This window comes from Wasmannia auropunctata, unplaced genomic scaffold (genome assembly GCF_000956235.1).
Source record: "Wasmannia auropunctata unplaced genomic scaffold, wasmannia.A_1.0 LD336101.1, whole genome shotgun sequence".
Lineage (NCBI taxonomy): Eukaryota > Metazoa > Arthropoda > Insecta > Hymenoptera > Formicidae > Wasmannia > Wasmannia auropunctata.
The window spans coordinates 2,187,198-2,203,711 of NW_012026789.1; the positions used below are offsets into that span (position 1 = coordinate 2,187,198).

The 16,514-nt window shown below is 38.8% G+C and overlaps 1 protein-coding gene across 1 annotated transcript in view; it reads right to left on the bottom strand.

The window, feature by feature from the left end:
- LOC105458920 (acetylcholine receptor subunit alpha-like) overlaps positions 1–16,514 on the bottom strand; it is an 85,775-nt gene that overhangs the window by 20,404 nt on the left and 48,857 nt on the right. Inside the window, exon 3 of the mRNA XM_011704538.1 lies at positions 1,445–1,562. Coding sequence (XP_011702840.1) covers positions 1,445–1,496 — 52 coding nt within the window. The 5' untranslated portion in view covers positions 1,497–1,562. The remainder of the gene's footprint in view (positions 1–1,444; positions 1,563–16,514) is intronic.

A 16,514-nucleotide genomic window follows, 5' to 3' on the forward strand; every position in this document is an offset into this window, starting at 1 on the left:
TAGATTTCGCGTCCACGTGCACATTTACAGTTGTTATTCGCACGCAAGAGTAATATTCGTCTACATGCATATTGCATTTTCGTGCGTGTTTTTCCCCCGTACGACGGGGAGAAATATTGACAAAAGACATTTTTACTTATTTATTAGAAATTTTTTATTTATTAAAAAAGGAAGTAAAAAACGTGCGTGCGCGCGACTTGGCTAAATTGAGCTATATTCATTTTCCGTTATCTATTTAACTGTTTTACGTCCAATGGGATTATATAGAATATCGTTAAAAAAAACATATCTTTAATTAAGTATTGAGTCATTAAAATCAAGTAAAGCTCATTTTAAAACTCTAAATTTAAAAAGAATACTGTAATAAATATTTATTATAAAATACTAAAAAATTATACTTATATTTGGGTAATTAGATTCGGAAATTTTCAGATTAATCATGATATATTTGATATCTTTGTATGACGATTACTCAAATTTCACCGCTTCTGCAGATAATATACATTTTTTATCATATTTATATTACTTGTATAGAGTAGAAATAAAACTTTTTTCGATTTTTTTTTACATTTCAGTGATAAAGATGTGTGGATATGTGTGATATAGATTAAACCAAAAATTTTTTAGCGTTACTATGTTTCTGTCAATATCCTACGTTTTGTTATATTTTTTATTTTCTCTTGGTAAATTGAGTCTATAAACGATTCAAATTTTCGGATTTTATGATTATGAAAACGTCTCAACATAAATTTTTATTAAAATTTAAAGCCATTTTATTTTTTAAACTCACTATTTTTAATTTTTTATATTTTGACATCATTTTCTTATTCAGCAACTAAAAAAATCTCGTACAATAATCGTAATGCACAATTTCATTAGAATTTGTAAATATTTTATTCTATGCATTCGTTCTATGAGACCCGCTATTTAGAATTTTTACATTTTGTTCCCGTTTTTCCATCCAGCAAAAACCTTTAAAGATAATTAAACTAGATATGATTTTATACTTAGAAAACGTCAAATGTGAATAGTTAAATGGAAAGTTAAATAAGTACAGTAATAAAAAAATTTTCTATATTTCGACAAAAATATTTTTCAACTAATTTAAAAAAAACTAGAAAGAAACGTTATAAATTCTTTTTTTTTTTTTAATTGAATCTAACATAATTTAGAATTCAAATTCGCTATTTATGAATTATGTAACTCAATTTGTCGAAACATTTATCCGATTATTCATTATAAAAAATGATCGAGTTTAAAAATTGTTCATGTGCTAACTAATTCATACTTTAAGGAGAAAATGAATAACAATCATGCTACGTGTTTCGTGGAAATGAAAGATGAATTGGAATATTAAGAGCGACAAGATGAAATTTTCCGTCGATCAGTATCGGCGAATTAGTATGGGTCTCGGGCATGCGATTTCTAGATTGATCATACGTACCTGATATGAGCACCAACACTATCCACATGATCCCCACCAGGCTCTTCATCATGTCATTGTGTCACGTCCACCTCATTTCTTCTCGCCTTCGTGCGCCCCAGACCCCTCAGTTTTTGCACTGCAATGAAAGAAGGATGATCGGTTGGTCGTAGAAACGCTATCAGATCTTGTGTCAACGTACTTTTGTTTCCATTTACATAATTCCTATTCACGTTCTCGCTAACGAAAATTATCGCGTTCTAAAGTGAACAAAGTAAATATTGAACATATTATTTATTGAACATATAATTTACATTGAACATATACATAATATATAATTGTGATGTAATAACTGATTGTAGAGAAAAAGTTTTTTTAAAGTATGCTTTTTTTTCTCTTTGTTAATTTTTTTGGAATTAACTAAAAAATGACAGCACTGAATTAAAAATTAAAGATCAATTATGATCTCGTTATTCCAACTTCAGCTAATGATTGCGTTGCAAGTCCGATATTGATTCGACGCGCAGTTTAAAAGGCTGGAATATGGATTTAAAAATTCATATAGAATTTATTAGGTACCAAGATTCAGCCGTGAACGTAGACGGCGCTCTCTAATTTATTTGTGCTATTCACTTGCGCGGTCTAGTTTAAATCAATATTGTTTATTATACGTGCCTCTAGCATACGTTCTCACTCAATATACCGGCTATTGCGATGAATATTATCACGTGCCTCGGTGGTCGAAGTGGTCTAAGACGCCCGCCTCGAAAAGTCGGAAAGTTCAAACCGTGGCCGAGGTAAAATATTTTCCGCGATAAGTTCATCGCAGTATTTTAAGATGCTTATTAAGCATTGGATTATTAAGAATTGAAGATCAATAATTTTGATCTTTGTTCCAACTTTAGCTAATGATTGCGTTGCAAATCGACATAAGTTCGGCGCGCAGTTTAAATGGCTGAATAATATAAATTTAAAAATTCATATAGAATTTATTAGGAATCAAGATTCAGCCGTGACCGTACAAAGTGCTCTCAATTTAGTTGTGTAAAAAATGACAATTTTAATTATGTCGTTGTTGAATGAGCAATATGTAGTATACATATATATAATATTGTATATATAATATAATATATGTATATAAGTCATATTGCCAGCGCTCAACGACACAATTAAAATGATTTTTTTTAACTGATTGCAGAAAAAAAAACATAAAGAAAAAAAAGCACTTTAAAAGGACATACTTTTCCCTTATAATCAGTTATTACACCACAATTGCATTCTAAAATAAATATTACAAAATTTTAATAATTTCAAATATTAAAATTTATTTTGTGGAAAACAGTTCTTTGAGGTGTGCTGTTATAAACAATATACATAGGATTACAATCAAAAAATCACTACATTACAATTAGCTTTAATTTGTAATAAATGATCATATTGTTATATGTGTATATATTTTCTGAAACGGATTACGATTACTTCATATTTTTTCATGCAAACTTTTTTAACTCTTTAATAAATTTCTAATAAATAATGTATGGGGTGAGGGATTGGGATCGAAGCCAGGACCTGCCGACTACGAATTTATTGCTCCTACGCGGAAAGACAGAACCACGCGCATCACCCTGTATATTTATATACTTCCAAAATATTCTTTTACTTAATTTATTTATTTATTCTTTTACTTCTTCTTTCGATGCAGCGAAGAGATACATTATTATTGAATTGCGCGACGTATGAAAAATTGGAAATAATTTTAGTTTCAAATATTTAGTTAAGAAATATACAAATTTGTTGAGCACATAATTGCACGTTGATTACAGCTGCAAAACCGAATTTGTAGATTTATTACAAAGGCATAACGCCGAACAGATCCGAATAAGGCACACGCAAAGAGCACGAAGGATGTCGGCCCGTGAATTATGGGTAGGTAATTGTGGGCTATCGCGAAAACTTACGATCGTTTTTGCGCTCGCGCTCGCGGTATATTCAAATATGTCCATGTCGATGAAACGCGCGATAAGCCGCGGTATTCGCTTACGGCTTATGTGGTGGTCGAAGGTATGCAGTTTTCCGAAAACTCCATCTGCGATGGCGGCTTCGCGCCAATTCGAACGTTACTATCGTGAATTCTCTTTGAGAATTAATCAAAGATGTTTGTATTCATTAAAAAAAATAACAGAGAAAGAGAAGTAGAAAAGTATAAATAGTAGAAAAGATTAATTGAAAAAATCTTAGTTTATAAAAAGTATACAAGGATATACCTATTTAATATATTATTTTTATACATAATCTAATATTGTATATATGAACATTATTAATATATAAATATAATTTTTTTAGATAAATATATATATGTATCTGTATGTATAATAATGGAAATCGAAAAAAAATCAACATTTTTGCAAAATCACCTTCTGAGAAAACAGCAGAAATGAAAACTTTTCGAATAATGTGAGCGATTCAAATTTTTTCACGACCCCATAGGTTGGCAGAATGAATAAACAACAATTAACCACGCTATTAATATCATATTAATTCCTAGCTCATTTTTTAATTAATCGTCGAAAGAAAATTCAGGAATTTTAACGGTCGATCAGTACTCGGAGCAATCGCGATATCTCTGTCGAAAGGCCGCCGGTTTAAATTCTCCCGAAACTACACCCCCCTGTGATTACAACGACGACGGCGCCTAATTTTCGATGGCAAAGTGTTTGCTTTACGCGAAATAGATATTTGATTCATGGTTTTTACGAGCGGGCCAGAGCTTTGCGCGCCGTTATCGGCGCCAATTTTCGTGCCGGGAGATTTATGGCAGTCGTAAGGCTCGCATTACGTGATGTCGAACCCTTTCTGCATTTTGATACTTTTGCAGGTGGTGGTGCGACGGCTGGCGTCAATTATTCCAACGATTCTGACACCCTCCCCGAATCTCTCGAATTCCAATAAATCCTCTCGCGCGCGGATATTCCAATCTTTCGCCGGAAACCGGCCATGAGATTTCGTTAACACGAATTTCTCAAATTCTCTTCCGACTCTCATTTACACAATTCGTTCATCTGACTGATAAAATCACTTTAGCGCCATATCTATATCTTATAACATTTATTGCAATAATATATATCTTTTTATATTAAAAGTAAAATCTGACTCGATTTCGAACGTAAGATTTCCCCGCATAGATGTTCTTACTCGAGTTTAGTCGATTCTTCTACAAATAGCACCAATGATTTTACCTGCGTCTAATAGAAAAGAGAGATTAGGACGATGGAACAATGATGATGCGAGCGTGTCAATGACGTTGATTCGTCGCCTGGTGCTGCAAGACTTTTTCCACTTATACATTTATCCACGTACGTTGCAGCGATGTCGCTTGCGTACTTACGTATCCGTCATCCCGGCGCGGCGGCGGAAGTGGATCCAGTCGAAGAGAAAACCGACGCGCGCTTTAAATTGCAAAAAAGCCGAGCGCACGCGTGCGCGCAGATGCCGTTTATTCGTGGAAAGAGGATCTCTCTCCTCTCTCTCTCTCTTTCTCTCTCTTTCTCTCTCTCTTCCCTTCTATCTGTATCTATTTCTACCCTTATTTATCCATCTATCTATCTGTTCGCCTTCCGTTCACCGATCATTTTTACGCCGTCGCGATCACCTCTTCCTCTCTCCCTTATTTTTCTTCTTTTCACCTGTGTCGACCGTATTCCAGTTCCGCTCGTTGCGCCCCGTTGTCGTTTTCACGCGTTTGTCACTCGCGAACGGTTGCATGAGCATTGCGTTGACCCGATTTTCGCGGATCCGACGAAAAATAAAGGTACCTCGAAGAAACGGTATGTTTCGGACGCACGGATTACGAAACAATTTGTGAACGTCGGGAGGAAAGAGGTATACTTCTTATCGATTAAATTAACTATTAAGTCATATAATAATAACGCATATTTAACCATGAATTGAATTCTTCAGAGACGATGTGTGTGTGTGTGTGTGTGTGTGTGTGTGTGTTGCATCCTTCGCAAAACTAATTTGAAATTCATCTCTTTGTTAAAAAAAGAAAAATGTAGTTATTGCCGTTAAACATCATTCTGGAGGACCGTCCCTTTCACAGAGATATATGTATTTGTCGGAGGGGGGGAAGTTTCGGAAATCTGCGGAAATCCATATCGGGTAATCGTTCGCGAATCTCACGCGGGGGTGGGGGTTGGGGGGAGAGTGGGAGAAAGGGAGGAAACGGGCCTTTCACGGGCGCGAGATGGATGACGGGCGATCGGGCGGGCGGTCGTGTGAGTGGCAGGCACTTATTATTATCGGTTATTCGGTTCCGCGAGTGCCAATATTCTGTTATGCGCAACCCGGCGCGTCAGTCCAGCGGCTGGCTGACTGGCTGGTTGGCCGGCTGGCAACATCTCGCCACCCGGTCGTCCCTTGTCCGCTCCGCATCCATTATTCGGCCGACTGGCCCGGTCAGCCCTGGGTTGCATTTTTCCACGCAGAACCCCGATACCGTCCAGTATCAATATCGCCGCGCGCAATAAAATTGCATATTGTACACATACGCACACACACACACACATACACACACACATACACACACACACACACAGGCTGATCCGTTTTCAGAACCTAACAAAACCCAAACTTCTCATCTGCGAACCCTTCCATCAATCTACGACCGAGAACTTCCAGTGAGAAATGTCGGAGGAGAGAAAAATTACTTATTTGTTATAGTTTTTCGAGATGGATCTCGATTGAAGAACTCATTAAATATGATTATTGAATATTATCGTGTTTATTAGGAATTGAAGACTGAAAAGATATAAAGAAAAATTACTTATTACCGAAACCGTATCATTCGTGAAAGTTTTTTCTCAAAAGTGGGATGTTAAATTATTGAATTAAACATTAATTTAATTATAATAATTAATTTTAACATTAATTAAATTCAAAATTAAAAATTTTCTAAAACAGAATCTATTTAAAATTGAAGGAAAATTTTGATTTCTATTTTCACCTGAAAATCAGTTTTTAAAAGATCTTTGTTCCCAGTCAATTATTGCTCTCCCGATATTTGTTGAGGTAAAATCAATTCTAGACTGATCGAAAAATCCGCGTGTAAAATGTGGCCTCAGCATATCTGCGACGACTCGTATGCACACACGTACAGACAGTTTTTACAATTGATAACAAAAACTTCCGTGTGATACACGACAAAATAGGAACACGACAGGCCATTAATCGAACGCGTGATCGAACTCGATCTATGTGCAAAATTCAAAAAGCTTTCAGTAAAAACAATTCAGCAGTCGGATCTTCATCAACGGCCGTTATATTGCACGGTATATAATGACCGACGAGTGCACTAATGTTTACTTCGTTTGTCTTATTTCCATTCTATGCGGAAAAGTTCATTTATTGATCACGAACGCGTTTGACGTTGAAAATGCAAACGCGATGGAGTACTTCATAAAATTTTCGCCAAGAAAAAACCAACTTTACAAAAGGCAAGGAATCTTTCGTCTTAATTACATCTACTAAAATTTCGTAGTTTTTTTTATAAGAAATAGAATACATGTAATAAGTTTTTACACTATGTTTTTTATATGATGTCAATATCATTGATATTTTTGTAAATAAAATAATATTTCTTTTTACATAATATAATTCTTCTAATTATTCTATAAAAGTACTGAGGTAAACCTAAAAAAATCAATAGTTCATTGATCAATAATTTTTGTGACTCGTTTTAACAGAACTTGATATAAAATATAGAATATCTTATATCATTCATTATCATATGATATTTTATCATTGCATTCGTTTCCTTACTTTGATATTTCTACGCGCAGAAGAAGAAGATAAATCAAATATAAATAAAATACAGTTATATATACTTTAAAAATAAATGCGCAATTTGCAATATGAAATGACATATCTTTTTTAAATGAAATCGGTGTATATTTTCATTGAATTCCAATTTCGATGTTGTAGACACACGAGATGGATCTCTGTGTTTATTCGTGGCGATGAAAACGTGATTTACGTCAGATCCATTTTTTTCTGTACATCTACATTTGCAGGATATTCGGAAATGCACACCCACACATAGACACACACAATGAATTAAGAATCATCTAACCGTGTTGTGCAACTCAGTTATTTAAGATGATGTATACACGTATTGTTAGAGCAGAACTTTAGGAGTATGTCTTCGTTGTTAGAATCTGAAACACGTAGAACAATCGAAAGAAATATCGGACAAGTGTGCGACGTAGGCTCTATTAATACGTAAAATTTGACGGCGAACACGTATCGGGATTGCCGTCGCGCTTCGCTCCAGAATATCATTTAGGAAACTTCACGTTTCCTTCACTCCCGTCCGAAAGTTATTTCTACAACGTGGCCCCGGGATCGATAACCCGTCCGTCGCACTGTCCATGCCCGGCATTTTCGCGAGCTTGAGAGATGGATAATTATCTTCGCTACATACGAACATGCAAGGAGCTCTTTTAAATGGCTCCCTCCTACGAGACACACGTCCTTTTCCCCCACGTCGCCACGTGTCGTCAACAAAACTGGCCGGTAAATGGGTTTTTCTCATCAACCTCCGAGAATGAGTAAAATTGCCACGCCGAGCGCGATGTACGTCGTGCATTTAAACCATGAAACACATGCCAATCATCCTGTGTCTACGGAACACTTTGTTGGACGTGCCCTTTGCGCGAGAGTTTGACAGATTAAAATTGTTTTCATCGAGAAGTATCGACGTTTCACGTGTGAATTTTGTTTATCGTGTCTCTATGTTTTCGATAGAAAAATTAATCGTCGAGCACGTCGCAAATTCTCTCTCTCTCTCTCTCTCTTTCGCTTGACAAACAACAGTTTGACCTATTTAACCGAAGGATTATGTAAGCGATTGTTACCGCAACTGCGACGCGCCGCGGCAGTTATTAGATCCATAAATCTTATTACTGTTGTTAAGAAACGGTATCCTCAGCCTCCGCAATTAACTTCCGCTGATTAACAGCGCCCCGTGGCGATCCGCTCGCACTGACGCAGCACGCAACTTCACTGACGTCTAGATATATTAATCATGTTTGTTAAACTCCGCGCAATCATTCCAAATGAGCTCCTAATTACGATAAGTACAGTTTCTTGACATATTCCCGTCAAATTTAAGGGAAATTGAAAATGTATATTTGTCACAAGTTTGAAACAAAATTCCGCTTCATTTCGCGATTGTCAATTTCAGCCTCCTTAGGGGCGCGGCAAAATGATATTTTAATAACAATCGTTAAAGTGCTGGGCATCTCGTAGGATTAAATTAAATTAAATCTCGTAGGATTTGACTCTGTTATCAGACCGGTGGAATACCGTGCTTTATGGCTGAGCATCAATTTTCATAAAATCATAATTAATTGTTAAACATTATAATAACATTATATTACGGACAATGAATACCATACTTTCAATTATTAATACACGGTACATGCGCATTTCGCGGCCCTCGGCTCGGAATCCAGTCAGCCAGATGTACAATAGCTCGATAATCCGGACATCCTCTCTCGCATTAATTAATCGGGATTACGGCGGCTGCGCGCGGCTCCATTCGGTCTCCTCTCGCGTGTAAAAATCGCGCTCGCGGGAGTTATCGGATATTCGACGAGGTAGAATTTTTACGGATTATCGTCCCGGCGTGTCGCCGGAGTAACGTAAAACCCAAACGCCGCTCTTTCTGCGCGATCCTGAGGGAGAGATATCTATAAATTCGGCACGTGGGGATACGCCGCAAACGCCGCGCGGTCCTCATTGCGCGATCGGTTTACAAATGGTCTAGTAAAATGTCTCTCTCCTTCCCCCCCCCCTCTCTCTCTCTCTTCCTCCTCTCTTCTCGCCGAGAGAAACGGGGACTAGTTGGAAAACGAGAGAATTGATAATTAATCCGTCTGTGTCGCGGTTGTTCGCAAAACTACTGCGGTATACGATCGATCGGAATTGCAAAACGAGCCGCGGCTGGCTGTGGAATAGTAATACACCTGGACGGACAGCGACGAAGTCTCGATGTGCTGTCGCGCGCGTTTTTAATAAAAATATATGGTGCACCATAAAGGGATTACGATCCACATGCGGGACGAGTGTATAAACGAGCGGCTCCGCTTTCGACGAGGCCGGCCGGTCGGTCGGTCTCGCTCGCAAAAACCTTCTTCGTAACGGAGTTGCGCCTGCGGCGCGCTCTTTATTTTTCCTACCTGAGCACACATGTAAACACACTTATACACGTACACGTATATTACGCACGCACAGAACGATGAACCAACGATGGCAAAGTGATCAATGCACCTAGAATAACATACGCCAGGCTTTGACGAATAACATACGGATCGTCCATCGGAAAATACGCACTGACGTTTAATTTAATATCGATCGACGCGTTTGCCGAGCTCGGCGAAGCGATACTATACGATTAATCCGAAATAATTGATCCTTAAGAACCGCAGAGATAACTGAGAGATAATTTCGCGTGCCATGTAATACTTCTTCTACGTCAAAAGATGTCCAGACGACACCAATCGATTTTCGTAATCGCGCGTGACGTTATCGCTTACATGTAATTCTGATGCATAAATCATCGCGGCGTCGGCGATTAAATGCGATTCCCCTTCCGGTATTCATCCGAGACACCGAGACACCGCGCGCGGTGTGTTCTCGTATAAGAAGTCGTTGACATTGATTTTTTTTTTCCGAGATGACTCATCACCTTATTACCGGCAATAGAGATTTATTCATCGATGGCCGATGATTTATTGCCGCAGTGCTGAGTACCTATCTATCAATGTCTCGGGAGGGATAAAAGAGCCAGCCGCCGTTAGCCGAGCCAAGCAACCGATGTCGCGATTATCGTAAACGCTACGGAAAGAAAATTCGTGCTCTCTCAGCTCTATCCAGCTTCTGCTTTTATATAATTTTCTCAATCAGCACCGCTCGTCGTCTTCGTCAATCCTCGAGAGTCTACGATCTTATGCCGTTATCGTTTGCGATCGGTTACACGCCAAGTTCAATTTTAGTATAGTACGCGACTCAATCCTCCTTCCCCTCCTCACCTCGCCGATACTCTCGGAGAAGATAATGATCGCTCCGTCGGGCACGGCGGCGTAACTTCGGTGCAACGGTCGATACCTCCTCGCTGCAATAATTGAACCGCGCGCGCGGGAATAATGAAGGAACGCGATTTGTTCGCCGGGGATGAAAGATTCAGCCCGTTGTGCGGTTCGTCGCGCGCGCACGGGATATGCATATTATAAATACCCGTGTCCTCGAAAAAAAAAAGGCGACTGACCCCGGCCAATCGATATCGAATTTGTCTGACGAGCGCGAAGCGCAATCCGATTATCCGGATTACAGAGCAACATCTTTCTCACCTGCTTTATAAAGCGAGCTTTCCCAACTATATAGATATTAAAAAAAGTCGTCGTATCAGACGGGATATTGACTTTCGACTCAGCTCTAGCTGTCCATTATATAATAAAAATTGTGAGAAATAATTTAAAAAAAGTAATTGAAAAGAATACTTCTGTAAACAAGCGTTACAGAAAATTTTATCGGGACGAGCAAGAATAATAGAAGAAACAAAATGTTCGCTGACAATTCAACAACCTATCCTCTATTTTTACATCATAAATATTTACATATATTATACAATGCTGTTTGTCTTTCCAGAGAACCAGATAGAAGTGGAATATACGTCGGATGGCGGAATATATCTCGTGTTTAGACTACGATATCCACATACTGCGTATGCGGATAATTATTAACATTCCGATGGGAAAAGGGATGTTGCTGGATTTCCCCGGTATTCGCCCCCAAGTCTCGCGGGACGTCTTTAATATCGTATCGTTGTGCTACGGGAGAAACTTCCGCTTCTGGGATGATGAAAGATACTTTCCGAAAGTTTCGATCTGAAATTTCATCCCGCTATTGCTAATGAACTACATATTAAATTATCTCGCAGATACTAATTGTAAGGACAATTATACGACGGAGAATACGAACTAATCATGATTCTCTTCCGGAGGATACGAAGAATACGAAGTAATCCGGATTCTTCTTCTTTTAAAGTACAGTGATTATTATTAAGATTAACAGCTCACGTTTGCGATATTCTTCCCAGCAGTTTAGTTTCCAGCGTACTTTGCTTTCAATTCAAGAAACGTGCGTGCGCGCTTCGCGAGATTAAATGCCTTTAATTAAACGCGCTTTTACGGCGCATTTTAGTCCGTCCACCGTGATGTACGTGACATGTAACACATTAGATCAACGAACTTGTCGTGGTCACCGGAAGGCGGAAATTCCGAGGCAGTCCCGTCTGACTGGATACGTCTTACTTCTCGTCGAGCAATCCCAGAAATGCCTCGCGGAATTCCGGAAATTCCAAGAAGAGTGAGAGAAACGGAGAACAGTAATTGGAGCGTACTCTCGTTAAAGTGAGAAGCCACTAGCTGGAAGATGTACCAACGAAACAAATTGAATATTTATTTTAGAGATGTATACGAAGGATTAAAATCGGGATGCAGTATTCGGGGAAATCGCAAAATTAGGAAATTTATTTGATAAAGGCAGCACTATAGTTGCAGATTGAAATTGAACTGTGAGAGCCGATAAAATGTCTTTTGATCGTAGAACCGCGCAAATTTGCTTCGCGTGCCTCGTAAACACACATGACGATTGGAATTCCGTATCCGTGTAACGCTCTATTAACCCGGTGGCTAATATTTTAGTTACGTCCGCGTTTCACGTTTAACAGCAATTATGTTTAGACAAAAAGTTTAATGCAACAGGTGGGACTTAATGCTCTGCGAGTATATACTTTATAGCTTCGTTAATGCAATGCGTATATATAATCCGTAATCGCACCGCCGAGAGAGCGGATCGTTACTCCTTTCTCATTTTACATTTACCCTCCCTCGTTCGTACCACCTGATAATTATCAGATTTCTCTTTCCCGATTAAAATTGATAAACTTGTCAATTCAAATCCCATGGGAGTTCCCTCAAGAGATTTCCGTTTTGAGATTCGACTAAGCAACCGGCTTATTCCCAGATCTCGTTCCGGATCGTCGACGAAATCTATTGTTATGCAATCACGCGATTTGACTAACAATTCCGTGTACGCCGCAAATACAAAACGACTGACGACGGCTGAATCGCGCGATGCACGCGAGCGGAGAAGAGGGTCCCCCTCCCTCCCCCTCCCCACCGGTTTGCTGATAATCGAATATCGGAGACTCGAGACGCGCGCGCGTCCGAAAGACGTTGCGAGATTCTCAGGGAATCTCGGTATGCGGCACATTCGGCATCAGTCCACTCCCGCGCGCAAGCTAGGCCGCGTGCAATCGCGCGTACCAATTCGCGCAAAATCAATTCGGCTTGCACTTCGGCTCTCATGGAAAATGAAATATCGGCGCCGGTAGTGTGCGTGTGTCGCGTCGCATCTTTCGATTCGCGCGCGGTAAAACTTTCTAGCGAGACGCTTCTGCGCGGTAAACGCGCTGCCTGAATTCCTCGCTTATATCCGTCGGTGATGACACGTTATACGAGGTCCGAGGATGATAGATCGCCATCTTCGGCCGAGACGCACCGGAAGGGAACGCGAGGAATGCGGAAGCGGAATAAAAACAAGATTATCCGCAAGTATACCTATGTATATATTTACCTATATATCATAAGATTTTGAAATGTGTATACCTATTTATCTTCCTCTCCTTTCAGATTTTTTTCCGCGAAACGTCACATTTCGAAACGCCGCCCTTTCGAGCGTCGCGCGGTGATGTGGCTTGGAAATTTTGACGTGTTGATATTTACGGAGTGTAACGACGGTATTTTCTGGTTACACAGGCGCACAGCCACACAGTATAACGGCAGCGCATGTTCAAAGATGCGAACGTTCGCCTAGCACGCACCACGCGTCGACGGATGCACGTCGGTGCATCACCAAGGCTGTATGCGATCAACGGCGTAGAAGATTTATTCAACCGCAACAATGGCGATAAAACAATCATGTGGCCAAGATAAAAGAAGCGAAGTCGGCGAACACAGAAGTTGCGCGAAACCAAGACAAACGAAAATTTTTTAATATTCCCTTTGTTACACAATGTTCTCATTGGCCGCAACATGTATGTGTTTTATAGTTTCTAATTGTATTATTGGAAAGAAAACAACGTTGTAATTCTCAAAGGATTTTTTTGTCAGAAGACTGCAAATAAATAAAAAAGTAATCACAAAAATTCGAAAGCCAGACCTAAATTTCGTTGCGTTAAATTTAAGAGAATTCAATTCAATTAACTGGATACGATATACAATAGAATTATAACAATCGTACTCATTCCGGGTGCAGTATTTTTTAATTATAAAATATGTATAATAAAGAATAAAATAAAACTGCAAGTACACGTTCTCTCTCCTAATAAATCTGACGTAGCGAAATATGTGTGACTTTATTACTTGAAATTAAATCAAATTACAAAAAAATAACGTGGGTATTATTCTTTTGTAATTTAGCGATCCGTGGTGTAGTAATAAATGCAACGCATAATTAATAGTACGCGACTAATTATGCTATACAAATTAATGGCGAGTTTTCATTAGGCGCAGTAAACCACAGTATTTTAAAAAGCTCTCACAATTAAATAAAATTACACGTGAAAGCCTTAAAATGCTGAAATCCGTCATTGACGCAATTTCAATGCGTCTAAGGATCAGCTATGATTACGTAAGAATTCTCGTAAGAATTCTCGTAAGAATTCTCTAATAAAACCGTAAGAATCTTTTGTAAATAATACGTTGAGAATTATATAAGAATAAGAACAATATTTTTATAGAACGTATGTATAGGAATTTTATTTTTCAAGTTATATGTTAACAAGTTATAACTTTATTTTCCAAGAAAAACTTTATTTTTCGCGGAGCGATACACGGAATGTTTCCACAGTCTTAGAAAAGCAGCAGAATGTAGAAAATGAGAGAGAAAGAGAGAGAAACAAGCTTACCGTAAGAGTTTCTCTAATGCGTTTCTCAAACGTTTCTTTTAACAACCGTTTCCTCGGCGTATTCTCGGCTGGATTCGGTGTAATGGAGATTGACTGCAACGATCGAGGGGGTTAATAGAATCAAGACGCGTAGCGCGAGAATCGGAAGAGGAGAAACGCATCTTGCGGGGATTTAGAGAACAAATATACGCGGACGCTCGTAATCGTTCGATCGCAGGCTGTGAAAGAGCCGAGGTGAAGGAACCAGGCGGCGTAGGTGGATAGGTAGGTTGGTAGATAGGTTGGTCGCGGGGGAGGGGACGAAGAAAAAGGTAAGGCGGGAGAGAGGTCTCGCAAGTAGGTCGCACATCTTACGGCTCGATATCGCCGAACGCTCTTTTGTGTCCTCCCCGCTAAATTGGGTTACGGGAGTGCTGTCTGCTCGGTAAAGAGGAACGCGAGGAACGCGGCAAGGCAAGGGGGGCAGCGGGGAGGGAGAGAGGAAGGAAAGAAAATGCGCGAGAGTGCCATTGACGCCTGGTGGTGAACACCCTTATAATTATTGAACGACCGATGGACACATCTCGGATTACCAACAACGCGGACTAACGGCGGGAAACACCGCGGGACACGTCTCATCACATGAGATATACGTATATCTTGAGGAGAACGTGTGTCGTATTTGAGAAAATCTATACTGCTGAAACACAGGAAATTACAAAACGCGATTAGATCTGCGTGACGTTACAATTGACTGATGACACCTCTGCAGTTTTCTTTCACAATTTTGTAGCACCAATTTTACTCATCAAACTATTAGTAAACAATTAGTAGAAATCTGTGATTTTTGATTTGTAAAAGGAGGATTTTAATTTGATTTATTCAACAGTTGTGTAAAATGAGACATGCTAATAGATCAATATTTTCTAAGTCCTGATTTCACAAATTGTAAGATTAACTTTAATCTCGGTTTAATTTAAATGTTTATCTTTTTCTAATTCTTAGATTAGAAAAAAATAAAGCGAGTTGAACTTCGGTTAAATTGAGTTAACCGCGAATTGTGAAACCGGGCATAAGTTTTTACCCTGTTAAGATTACATCGCTATAATTTTGAAACTTCTAGAAAAACAAGTAATATGCGAAATGGACAAGTTACGTCAAATATAGTCCTTTTAATTTAATTTGAAATTACGTTTAATTAATAGCAAAAAATTTCTCGGGTTTTCATGGAAGCTCTATTAAATATACATTGTTAGAAAAAAAACTACAATTAAGTAAATATCTATATAAAACTCCTTTTCATTCCTAAAATGGTATGTTAATATAAATGACTCTAAAGCGCACAAAAAAGTGTGGTGACATCTAATTTGCATGTTAAATTCACACCGAAACATAATTATTTTAATTAACAACGCAATTTTACGGGAAAGCCAGCTAATGTACGTCCAGCATTAAAAAAATTTAATACTGTAAGTATTAAATTGATTAGTGATTAATTACTTATTTTGAATACTAAAAGCATTGTCGTTAATGCTTTCAATACTTAAAATAAGTAATTAACCACAACCAATTTAATATACTTAATAGTCACGATATTAATTTTTCTAAAAGGCAAAAGACATTCCGGTTCCCGATTCTGGAAGGAAAATAAATTGCGATGTAAAGAAGATGCGGCCGGAGTTTCTCTCGAAAAAACTTGAAACCTGCACCGCCAGCGCAGTTCTGCTGACCGTAGAACAACAATGGCGGAGAATTCCGCGCAGGCACTCGAAACTTCCGGTCGCTATACGCCGGAAGATTTGCCTCGCATTTGCGACGGTCTGACGATTCTCCATTGCGTTGCGATATGTATTCATCTGGCGAGGGTCGAGTACGTAGTTAAAAGGATTGAATAGCGAAGAAGCGGAAGTCTGATTCAACGGATTCGCATCGCGAATCCGACGTGGCGTTTCAAATCTACGTAAATGTGACTTTAAAGTGAGATGCATAAAGACGACTTGATGTATTTTCCAACTGGATCAGAAAATACATGCCGGTTTTTTGCTCTCCTTTTTCTCTCTTTTGGCAAAGTATGATGGAGGG